The sequence below is a fragment of the Convolutriloba macropyga genome, chromosome 8 (genome assembly GCF_964194025.1).
Source record: "Convolutriloba macropyga chromosome 8, txConMacr16.3, whole genome shotgun sequence".
NCBI classification, from domain to species: domain Eukaryota; kingdom Metazoa; phylum Xenacoelomorpha; order Acoela; family Convolutidae; genus Convolutriloba; species Convolutriloba macropyga.
In genome coordinates, this window is record NC_134475.1 from 40,785,286 (window position 1) to 40,797,771 (window position 12,486).

At 36.9% G+C, this 12,486-nt stretch overlaps 1 protein-coding gene across 2 annotated transcripts in view; it reads left to right on the forward strand.

Moving 5' to 3' along the window:
• Nucleotides 1-11,783, forward strand: part of LOC142344730 (adenylate cyclase type 9-like) — an 80,228-nt gene extending 68,445 nt beyond the window's left edge. For both annotated transcript variants that reach the window (XM_075396609.1, XM_075396608.1), the window contains 5 exons: nt 1,018-1,085; nt 1,521-2,994; nt 4,509-4,640; nt 5,375-5,576; nt 11,133-11,783. In XM_075396609.1, coding sequence (XP_075252724.1) covers nt 1,018-1,085; nt 1,521-2,994; nt 4,509-4,640; nt 5,375-5,520 — 1,820 coding nt within the window. In that variant the 3' untranslated portion in view covers nt 5,521-5,576; nt 11,133-11,783. The remainder of the gene's footprint in view (nt 1-1,017; nt 1,086-1,520; nt 2,995-4,508; nt 4,641-5,374; nt 5,577-11,132) is intronic.
• Nucleotides 11,784-12,486: the final 703 nt, after the last annotated feature.

A 12,486-nucleotide genomic window follows, 5' to 3' on the forward strand; every position in this document is an offset into this window, starting at 1 on the left:
GAAAATTGGCCTCTTTTTTTGCTGTAAATTCTATTAGTCATCTGTTAAAGCTGATGTCATTTAGAGCCCTTTTTGTGAACACATGAACCCCTCCCCCTCATGTCTTAAAGTGACTACGATATTTGAATTGAGCGATCAGTTGTTAAAGAGCTGTTCGTCTGATAGTCGGTTATGTTTCTTGAAGAGCTGAAATCTTAAGAGAAAGATCTTTTATCATCATTCTTACGTTGAAAAATGCACCTGGGTTGAAGAACGCAAGTCAATTTTGAAAAGCTAAAAACTCGAACGGTAATTTTTTTGTCAGAGAATCGGTTGAAAATCAATACTACTTCTTTTTGAGTAGATAAAAGAGGAATAGTAATAAAAAATCATTACCATAAACTTGGTTTGATAGCTGTTTGCTATCATATGTGTCTTTTTATCATTAATTGAATCAACTATCAATCAACTTGTACATTCTTTTACAATTCAGTAAACAGAAGGACTTGTTTACCTCTCCATGGGGAAATATTATACTTTTATGAGCTCACACTGTGGTTTGATCTTATTTAGATGCTCTCAATCAAAATTTTTAGCAATTTTTGAGTAATGTCGGTCTTTTTGCCAATTTTAAGAAGATTGTTGGTTTTTGATGAGTTTTCCATGTAGAACAATATTCGCTCATTTTTTGTCTGGTGGACCTTGAGTTCTTTAACTGCTCGACAATTGGGCATGTAAGCATGAGAGAAGCCTTAGTTTCTAATGTACAGTATTGTAATGGCTATAATGTTTCATCTCTAAAGTATCCGTATTCACGGGTTTTTCTCAATGTGAAAAGTCCATATTGAGATGTTTTGACGCATTTCAAATTCATCTCCCTCGTACCCCCTTCCACTGCCCCTTGCCTTCCTATCCAGTGAGGCTAGCCTCCTTAATCTTTATCTAGCTGAAACCGGATCCATCTGAGTAGGTTGAGAGCAATTCGTGGGACGCTAGTCAATTATGTCCTACTTAATGAAATGGTTCTTCTTTTTCCAGACAAGAAGACCTACTTAGTGAGCAAGAAGTTTGGCACAGATGAACAGAATGCAGCCTTGGGAACACCGGTGAGAGACTACTGCACATGTATTTATCATTTGCTACATAGATAGAGATTTAGTACTTCAAAGTTCACCCTCGTGATTTGCCAACAGTTGTTGTAATCAAAGTCCACAGAGTTTTCAATCACGCTGAATCTAGTCAAATTTTGTGTTCAGTTTTATATTGTCAATTTTCAGGTCAATCGCCCTAAATGAAGTCTTAGGCTCTGATATAATTTTGAAATTTTCAGTCAAATTTTCACCTGGACTTTATGATAGATAAAGTACTTTCGTAAGCATTGTTTTCCAGTATACATTCCCAACGGGCGTGTGGTTGGAATATAAAGCTCACAAATTACATAATTGGAATTTATTGAGGTGTATTTTGGTAGGAAAAAAGCAAAAACGGCCATATGCGTTATCGAGGTGTGAACTATTGAATTACGTTGTTACTGTTTTCAGTCGAAGAAACCTAAAGACAGCTCAGCAAATTTACAAGAGGCAGAATCCAAAACTGCCCCGAACGAAACCCCGTCAAGTCCTACATCACCAACAGTGGCTATTGTCAGTGGGGCCACTACGGGTGAAAGCTCAACCGATGACAAAGTACAGAACGAAGGGCAGGAACAGGCGAGTGAGCAACGACGGTCATCAGGCGCCGAAGTGATAGAAGATGTTGAGCAAAAGAGCAGCGAGGAACAATTGATTGACCTTTTGCAGCAGAAGGAAACAAGCATTCATATATTCACTGATACTCCTATCAACTTAGCTACTTTGTGGTTTAAAGGGTCATTGGAAACAGAGTATAAACTGTTCTTCCGCGAGAAAATCATGGATGAAGTGTCCCACGAGAACCTAAAATGCACAGCATTCATTTACGATTTGCTGCCGACTGTTATCCTGTACACCTTAGTGGCGTTTTGTTTGATCCTTAGCAGCATCGTGCATGACCAGCCCTTAGCTCTCAGTTTCCATTTGATCCTTACTGTCTTTTCAATTCTGGTGTTCCTCATCCTTCTTTTTCATCTAATTTTTGTGTCTAACGAGAAGTACAGAGCATCGTTGTCGCCGATTGTGAGTGGGTGGATTCCGTGCCACGTCTCTGGGTTGACAATGCTGTTCGCCCCAATTGGACTCCTGATTGCGTATGCGACCTGTGCATATGAAATGAGTCCCTATGTTTGCTATATCAGCATTCTACTGTGGATTCACTTCGCCAACTACCCTAGACTTAGCACTGTCGTCAAAGTGCTTATTTTGATCCTTACCAGCGTCCTTATTGCTCTTCCGTTGAACATTGATGGTCTTTGCTGCAGCAGCAACTCGACAAAAACGGTCCAAGTGAATGGAACGACAATGGACGTAGAAATTCCTGTTTCCATCTTTTCTGGCACTCACCCAATCAGAATCGAGATGATCCTTCAATATGGTCTCCTGTGTCTGTTTGTGTGGATGCTTAGCGTCGACTTCGAAACCATGATTCGCGCTAATTTCCACGCCGACATTCAAGAACGAGATAGGAAAACTGAGATGGTGAGAATGAATGAAAAGACGCAAACTAAACTGCAGAACATTATGCCAGCTTATGTAGTGGATCATTTCAACGAAACTAACACTCGAACGTACAGTGCATCTCGTCAAAATGTGGGAATCATTTTCTTTTTCGTGGACTTTTGGGCAAGCTACTCCGAGGATTACAAGTCGGGCGCTGAGTATATTCGGCTGCTCAACGAATTAGTCTCAGATTTCGATGCGTTGTTGGATAAAGAAGAGTACAAGTATGTAGAAAAGATTAAAACTATTTCCTCAACTTATATGGCTGCCAGCAACTTGAATCCAGCTTACAACGATGACTGGAAAATCCAGCTGTCTGCTCTGATGAAGTTCATGTTGGAATTGAAACAGAAGCTGATTGAGTTCTGCCAGGATATTCCAGGTGAGAATGCGTCCCGATAACTATTTAATTTTGTGTTATTTTTTGTGATGATCAATTTTTTTCTATGAAAATTAACTTGATTTAAAGCAAAAAAAATCAATAGAAATGGAGGGTGAACAGACAAAACAGTCCCAGACAAAACAGTCCCAGACAAAACAGTCCCAAATAGCAAAATATTCCCAGACAAAACAGTCCCAGACAAAATAGTCCCAAGAAACCAGACAAAACAGTCCCAGACAAAAATAGTCCCAATAGCTCTCACACGTATGATTTAACAAGCGGATATAATTTAATCCCATGTTCGGTTGTGATAGTTTCATATCAAGTCCCACGGGCCGCTGAGGCATGGCCATGGCCATTAAGTATGTTAAAACAAACAGGTAATAGCGACTGCTAATTTGCTGTCGGATTATTGAACGAACATTTCAAAGTACATTGGGTATAATGGCATTGGGTACATTTTATTTGGGACTATTTTGTCTGGGACTGTTTTGTCTGGTTTCTTGGGACTGTTTTGTCTGGGACTGTTTTGTCTGGGAATATTTTGCAATTTGGGACTGTTTTGTCTGGGACTGTTTTGTCTGGGACTGTTTTGTCTGGACACGGAAATGGAGACCTTGTTGATTGCTCTCAAAAGCATATCTGGGTAATAGCACCACCGAGACCTTTCATTATTTTTTGGAAAGTTGATTTGAAATCGATGATATCTTCGAGTTAAAAGTTATCAAGTTACAAAGCCAACGAATGTCTTCAAATGTGTGCTCAAAAACAGACGGAAAGACTTAAACGGATCTGAAAAAGAATAATATGTTTTATTTCAGTAGAGGAGGAAGTGAATCTTTGTGGAAAGCTAGATTAAGTTTAAACAAAACTTAATCCAAATAATGTAAAATTAGCCAAAGAATAAATAAACTTGTACAAGAACACAAATCAGTGACGTGATCAATTTTCTTAACATTCTTACTCGTAACGAAACCCATAAAAACTCTGAAGCAAAGTTTTTGCCTGATTGATTTGAGGCAATAACTTCACAAACTTAGGGACAGTACAAGAGATTTTTAAATCGTTCCTTAATCCGTCTCTCGCAATACAGCCAATTTAATTAAGGCCAAATTGATATTTCGTCAAAAATGCCTGATCACTTTTTTCAATTGAGGCTAGGTCATCCTCTTTTTCCTGCACATTTGGTTTTGAATTTTATTGGATAACATTTTAGAATGTTTCTTCAATAATTGGGTGGTTTTTGGCATTGCTAATTGTTTATGTCATCATGCAGTTTTCTTGGTGAACTGTCGAGAAAACGTTGTAAGATTTTCCAAAAAAGTTAATTACCGTGCCTTATATTCTGCTGCTTTGAAATTATTGTTTTTCCCGTTGACCTAGAACCATTAGAGCTTTCAATGATCGATGACAGTTATTGTTTTTTGGTTAATATTTTTTTCTTGTGATCGAGGCACGAGATGGTGAGTATTGTTCTGACTAGATGTTTGCTAACAGGTTGGCTTTCTGTTCAGGTCAAGCGACATATATCTCCAAAGGTGGCATTAACTTTGGCCCTGTGACAGCCGGTGTCATTGGCTCCTCCAAACTCCACTTTGACATCTGGGGAGATGCTGTCAACGTGGCCAGCAGAATGTACTCCACAGGTTCATTATTTGTGTCACTTATCAATCAACCAAGTTCAAATTTAAGGGTTATCTAATAACCGATATTGTGGCATATAAGGCTGATAAAAGTGATTCAATACTTGATGGGAGCCGTGGTACAATTGTAGCGATTCTGGCCGCGATCATGGAGATAGTGGGGGGGGGGGGTATACTCTGATCCTACCACAATTTGTGTAGTTATAGCTAATTTCACTGTTGGGATGTAATAGCTCTGCTGATGCTCTCTACAATACTCCATTGCTTAGCTCTAAATCTCTCCATTTTTGTCCCTTTTTACCCCAGAATTATGATATAATTAGTTGTTACATAGCGTTACTGATCGTTATAATTGCACATACGCGTTACTGTGTTTTGTGCATTAGGTTAATGTCCACTAGGGGGGGGGGGCGCAAATCGAAGTTTGTGGCAATTATATTATTCCTGCTTTTTTGTGATTTTTCGTGCTAGTGACTTATGGACCTCAAAAACGGGATAAACAGGTAAAGCCTGGAGGACATAAAGTTTTCTTAGAACCTTACGGCTCACCAGTCTCCAAGTATGCGATTCACAGAAACTTTTTAAGAGACATAAATTCATGATGTGAAGGTCGGTTCTTAAAGTTTGACCCCCCTCCCACTTAACCCTACTTTTTCAATCTAAGATTCCAAGCTTTCAGTTTAAATGCCATTTTCCACCAACACTTAGATTAACAAATGTGTTTCTTTGTTATTCAGGTGACAGCAACATGTTACAAATGACGGAGAGGACAAAAGATGCGCTGATTGAAGCGGGAGACTGGGACAAGGAGAAGTTTGTGTACAGGAAGAAGGTGTTCGTTAAGGGCAAGGGGGACATGGAGACATACTACTTCAAACATTAGACAACCTCTCACACCCACTCACACACAAACAACACCTCTCTTTCTCTCTTAAATAGGTAACACACAAATTACAGACAGATTTCAAACAAATGTGAATTTGTCACAAACCTGTGCTGTATGGGTTTGAACACCTACTACCATCGAACCTTATTATAGCTGCGAAGCTGTAAGCTGAGTGGAGCTATATTGCGGTGCTCTTGGTTTTTTTTACAATTCAAAGAATTTGAATTGTATTGGGGCGCTGTCTTTTTTTAAGATCTGTTCACACGTTTTCATGATTTAATGTTTTAATGTTTTGTTGTTCACATGTGGCATTTTGACATTGATTTTCTTTTTTTTTTAAATTTTTTGATCTGATTTTTTTAGGAATGTTTTTTTTTCAATACACTAATAGTCCGTTCTAGGTCTAGTTTTTTGTTTAGCCAATGAAAATGCTTTGAATTGTACGTCAGGACGTGTCCTACTATAAAAAGTCAAAAGCTGAAAGAGTCAAATTTTGTGAATGATTTCTTCCTCCCGCTAACGGCGTTTGCGCGCGTGACGTCATTTCTCATTCTCTTCGTAGGAAAGTTTTTAAGATCATTTGCGGGATTAGATTGTGATTGTACGTGACTTACCTCACTCAATAAAATGACTTTTGCGCTTTAAAACTTAAGTTTAATCTGAGTTACTAAAAGGTCAAAGGAAATTATATGCGCGGTAATGGTCCCCAATAAAACGTTTTCTGCGGAATGAGTGTTAACAAGCTTTATTAAATTATCGCTGAATGTTTTGTACCTAGCTTTTTGAGCGGCGTCGATTTTTTTATTTAGATCTGTATCTTTTTCTATCTATTTAATTGCTCTTGAACGAAGTTCATAGCAATTATTGTAAACATGTGTGTCTTTTTTATGCACATTTTTTGATTGACGGTTTTGACTTTTCGAGTGACTTTTACGCCCTTGACTTTTTGCGTTTCGCGTGATTCAAAATTCTCTCTCAATCACAATTTTAAGCAGCTGAATTCAATTGGCGGCAATTTAATACTAAACGTCAAATGAAAATTGCGCCAAAACTGGTGCCATTTTTCACTTTAAATCTTAATAGTGGTATATCCTAACCTCTAATGTGGTTATTTGAAGCCCACTATTAAACTTCTTATTCCCATTTAGCCCCCCCCCCCCACCCCGACTGAAGCAGGGTGCAATTGATTAGAGCTCCCACTAGTCGTTCGAGAGCAATTCTTCCGACGTTTAGTCGGTTATGTTTTTTATACGGCACGCAAGTCTATTCTTTCGCAGCTATTCCGGCAATCTGCCGGTTATGTTTAATATCATAGCCCTAAATCGATGAAAGATGCCAAAATAGTTTTTTTATGGTTCTCGACCTAAGTTCGAAGCAATTATTGTAAACGTGCCTGTCTTTTCAATGCAAAATTTTGGCTTGACGGTTTTTCCTATTGTGATCTGGAACATTCTTTGAGTTCTCATGTGATTTTTCCCCACTTCTTTTATTCATGAAGTGGGCTCAATTGTTCTTGATGCGAAAAAAAGTTTGTTGCTAAAATAAAAGATTGTAGGAAAGGAAATCACAAATGATTGATAGCTGAGGTCATTGCTTCTGTCGAGAACTCCAGAAGTCGGGTTTCAAATTACTCAATGGTCGGATTTTTTTGCAACTATGAAAAAAAATTATCCAGGCTACAACCCCTGAATCAAATTGCCCAACCTGTCGTTCAAGAACAATTTTTACAACGGTAGTCGGTTTAAGTTTTGACTTTTGAGTCAGTGAGCCCATCTTTCGGTGATTGGAGGCATTTCCATTTTGAGACGTCAGTGATTCATGAGTCATAGTGTCCTACCAACAACCACGCTGCTCCCTTCTCTAATTTCAATGCTATGCGTCAACACATAATGATATCGGGCGCTTGTCTGCGCTGAAGCGAGTTGAACTGAGAATGAACTCTGAATGAAATTGTGGCTTGTTCAGGGCTCACTACTCAAACTATCTTCTTAGCTAAATACTGGCAGCTGAGCTAGCAGCAGTTGATCATGGGGCAGCTAGCGCAGGTTACGAATCTCTTACATGCACAAGATGGCAGGCCCTTAAGAGCTTCCAGCGTAGCTTTACGTTTCCACGTCCCTCTATCGCAGTTTGTTTGACAGCTGAATCACTGAAGCAATATACGAGTTTATAGAGTAGCTTCTAACATTTAATGCTCTTTAACTCTTTTGAGCCTTTGAAACGATTTTTTATCTCTTTCTATAAAGCTGACCTCCTCATAGGGAACATTTTTGATCAAATTTTTTAATTTTTCTTGAGGAGTATTCTGTACAACTACTACAGTTCTCACTTTCAGCGTTTTTTGGTTTGATGGTATTGTTGAAAAAAGTATTCTCTACTCTATTTTTTAGCAATCTGCCATTGAAGGGTATTTTGTTAGGAATCTGCCAGTTATATTACACTGTATGAGAACATATGGCAATTTGGTATTTTTCTGCCTAATTTTCAAGTTATTAAAAATAGTCTCTTTCGAACCTCCAAAATGTGAAAAATCTGCACAGGAAAACAGGGGCTTCTGCGGTTGCATCGTCATGTTTCTGGTTCAGTTCACAATGGTTTCTTTTTCGATTAAATTGGCCATTATTATTCCTCGTTGATATATTGTTAATGCGGTACAGTTTAAGTTTTTCGCACACGCCGTTGGGCAAAACAACGAGATTTTTATTTGTGTCTTTCAGATAGGTGATATATTTAGTAGATGCTGTAGTGGTAATTCATTGGGGCTATTATTGGGCTGATTTCAGTTTTTAAAATGCAAATAACTTGAATTGTATTGGTTGGGTAACTTCTATGCTAAATGGTGTCAGTTAAGTGTGGCCAATTTTGAGTTGTTTCGGGCTATCCTTTCTAAAAGATCTGTTCGCACATTTTAATGATTTTTGAAATCAAATTGGAACGGTGATTATAGTCACTCCGAAACAGAAAGAAATGGAGCGAAAAAGCGTGTTTTTTTTCGTGGTTGACTTTCGTTGCGGCCTGTGCCGTTTTCTCTTCAGCTTTTTATTTACTAATTTATGCAGTTATTTAATGAATTGAGCGCGTGACGTCGTTTTGCGCACACTTTGTGGAGTCACTCCTGGCATACATGACTTCTGAAAATTTTGTTTCTCATTTTTTTCATTGCTTTTTCAGACTGTCTACATAGCTATCGCAGCTATTTTATGGCAATCTGTCAGTTATAATTTGAATAATTTATCGGGGCTGCTCATTTGATAATTAAGACTCCATAAGTAGGAATAAAATATGATCTCTTAATTAGTCTCTTAATTTCATCGTTGCAAAAGAAAAGACTTTTTCTAAAACACGTTCCACTTATTTCACTTATTTTTTTGTCTGAGCCTGGAAAAAAGTGGCACAGTTTTCCACTGATTTAGGGAATGTTGTCATTTTTCCGTTCTGAGTTGTTCCGTAATTTCTTCAGGCTGTTTTTAAGACATGTTCTCACTTTTTTATGTTGATTTGAAAATTAGAGCGAGAATTTAAGTGTCGACACTACCGTAAAGCGAGCAAAAACGTGATTAATTTTAGGGCCTAATTTAGGAATTGTTGGGGGATTTGATAGCCAATAAATAAATTGATAGATGAGCAGGCTAGAGCTACCTCCTGCTACCTCCAATGTATCCATTTGCGATTGACTAGATCTCTCTATTGTCAGCTATTGTTTTTGTAACATTAATACTTCTTGTTTTTATCAATTATGAGTGAATTTTAAATAGCCACCGTCATCCTCTCACAGGGTATTTATTATCCAGTGATCTCTTTCATTCGTTTTACCTTTTGATAACGAACTGAGATATAATGCGACTTAGTGCATTAACCAATCAAAGCTCTTTAGAGTTGACTGCTAAGTTATTTTTCGAAGTTTTTGTAGAAATGGAATTTCTATCTTAAGATATCTTAAGAAAATTTAGAAAACGCAAGAATTTATAGCAAAGTACTAACCTTGGGTTATTTCTCAGAAGTTTCGAATTAAATTATAATGAAAAAATAATGGCTAAGTAAGTTAGAACTGTATAAGCGGTTTATTGAACAAATATTGATTTTGGTTAGTAATGACAGTTCTGACTTTGTCTAAACTGGACGGATTTAGAACCTTTAATGAAACTTAAGATTTCTCAGCTCAAATTAGAGGTTACTTACCAAATTGGGGATAAACTTAACTCAACGATGTGACTTTTTAGCATAAGATTAGTTTATAAAAAGAAATTGGACTTGATTATATCTCTATTGTTTACTTTTATATACATGTACCGCTTGATTTTTGTAGATTATCAGAGAGCTCTTTTCAATTTAATTGTGTAAGTGAAGTCTCTCCTTTATGTTGGTAAGACAGAGAGTTCGTAGTTAGATTTCGGCTTGTTTTTGATATAATTTTCTCAGTAGGCATAAGTACTAGAAGTTAGCTGGTGTAAGTTAATTTTTTCTAAGTATAAGATTGTGCCCGTTTTTTCTTTAAAAGTTAGTTAGGGCAGAAGGTGTTTAAGAGAATTAAAGTCGCCTAGGGGGCTAACTTAGAGAAAAACAATACTTAGGAATTATTTTCAAAACTTGTTGGAATTTAGAGGCTAAGGCCCCCGAATCACCTTAGCTGAATTTTAAGTTCTACAGTTTTCAAGTTCATTTAGACGCTTAAATCACTATATATATCCAATCCAATAAAATTGCAGACCAAATTGGAGCACTTTTTGAGCACAAATTGGAGCACACTGTCGTCATTTTTTTTTTTAATTTTTAAAACTAAGTCAATGCGAAAGGTGGTTAGTAGGGTCAAAGGCGGCTATTTTTTGGTGCTCGGCTGGCTGTTTGATTTTTGACCGTATTTTTTCCTATTTATTTTTGTGTTGTCAATTATTTTCATTAATGATAATTTCATTAATCATCGGCTTCTAATGAGACATACTTAGATGAAATCTATTCAGTTCTTGTCTAGCCTTTCTATGTCTTTGACACCTTGTTCTAAAAAATATTAGCGATTTTCGCCTACTTTTGTTGTTCACTTTTTTCTGACCCATTGTTTACTTGTAATGACAGATCTGATGGGTTGCTAATAATGCAGTTTTTTTCTTTAATACTATTAGTTCTCAAAAACTTTTCGATTGCTGCCCTTTTTGCTTTGGTTCTTGGTCTCAATAATAAGCTGTCCTTGACCTTCTTTTCTATTTTGCTCAACTTATTCTTCGTGTTTTTGATATTTATGTGGTGATCTTTTGTCACCGAATTGAATTAATAAATTGTTTTTTGTTGTCTGAATTTGTAGGGCATGCTGTGGCTTGTATGTTGTGTGCTGAAATAGTTTGGCGTGCCACAGTCTGTCAAAAAGATTTTGATTTTTGCCAGATTTCTCTCATTGATTTGGGCAAGGTTGTTATGTTGTATTGTCCTGCTGGTTTTGTTCTCAATAAAAACATTGCAAATTCTTACAGACAGCCGTCGGAATTCGAGGACTGTCGGAATCAATCGCGCATTTTTCCAGCAGTCATGCGGCTGTTTATATTCATATATTCGTTATTCTAGATAGCAGAATATGAACTTTTGGCTCGTTGCATTTGTTAGTTTATTGCTATTTTTAGGGGTAAACATGGAGGCTACATGATGAAACAGAATCGGGTCACAGTCTTACACGACCTCTATCTACACCAGATGACTGGATGATAAGGACACATACAATTACATTTGACTGCCTCGCCCTTTTGTCTCTCTCAGTGGTAAAATATTCTGGGACAGAGCCAGACTTCACCCTACAGCAGATGAAATTCATTTTCCAAATAACCTAGACCGATATCAAGACAGACACTCTGTCTGAAACTTTCAAATGATCGAAATTTTGTTATTAGTAACATGGACCCAACTTTAATCTTCCTTTGTGAGCGCAGATTTTTTTAAATGAATCGTTTGAGAACTGATTGTGTATGTACTCATTAATAGTAACCATCAGCCGAGATTGTTTTAGAACAGGTTTTGTACTTTGAATTTGGATTCCTTTTTATTTGAAGTTTTGTGTCTTTCTATCAATATCAATCTCCTTTTCAGCGTGCTCAAATAGTACATAATGATATCACGCTGTAATTTGTATGGATTTGTGGACATTTATGTTGAAATAAAACAAGATATTTTAATTCAATTTTGTATTCTATTTTTATCATTAATCAATATTTGCATCCATATGATAATAACGCGGATATGAGTTCAATGACACTGATAGCTAAATCTTAGTGATTTAAGGCCACTACTGGGGGGGGGGGGGGGGGGGGGGGGCTAGAAAAACTAAATTGAAGGAAAGATTTAAGTTTTCAGTTTTTGCGAGCTCAAAATTTCTGTTGAAGTTGAACTAACAACCTGTAGCTCGAAATTGTTGGTTTGCATTAAATCAAATATTTGCGCAATCAAAGATTCGTTCATTGAACTCTTTTTGATCATTTTACAAAAGTTCAGTTCTTTCGTGAGATCACGGCTTTCTGATGAAATTATTCTGAAGTACCAAACTTTTATTTCGCTGTATGAATTACAATATTTGCCCAGTGTTTAATAAATTTACCCTGACAGCTGGAAAAGATGATTAAACTGATGGAAACATGGCTTAATTCTATGTGTGCTCAATATAATCTTTGCAGACGACTGATTTTGACTACAATTGTACATAAATTATAATTTGAATTTGTGCTCAGCAGAACTAATTTATTTAACAGACGGTTTTTCAATTGTAAGTTGAGTGAATTTAAGGTACGCTCAGGAAATTTTTCATGTAGCAAAATTATGAAGTTGCTCCTATACCAACGAAAGATTTGTCCAGTGACGTAGAACTATGCTTCAGTAGTAATCTTTTATTATTTAAACTGAAATAAAAAACACCGATCTGTTGCTACGTCCAGGGCATTGTTTTGATTTTTCGTAACTGGAAAGGATTAATTTTATTAGGCTTTCCAA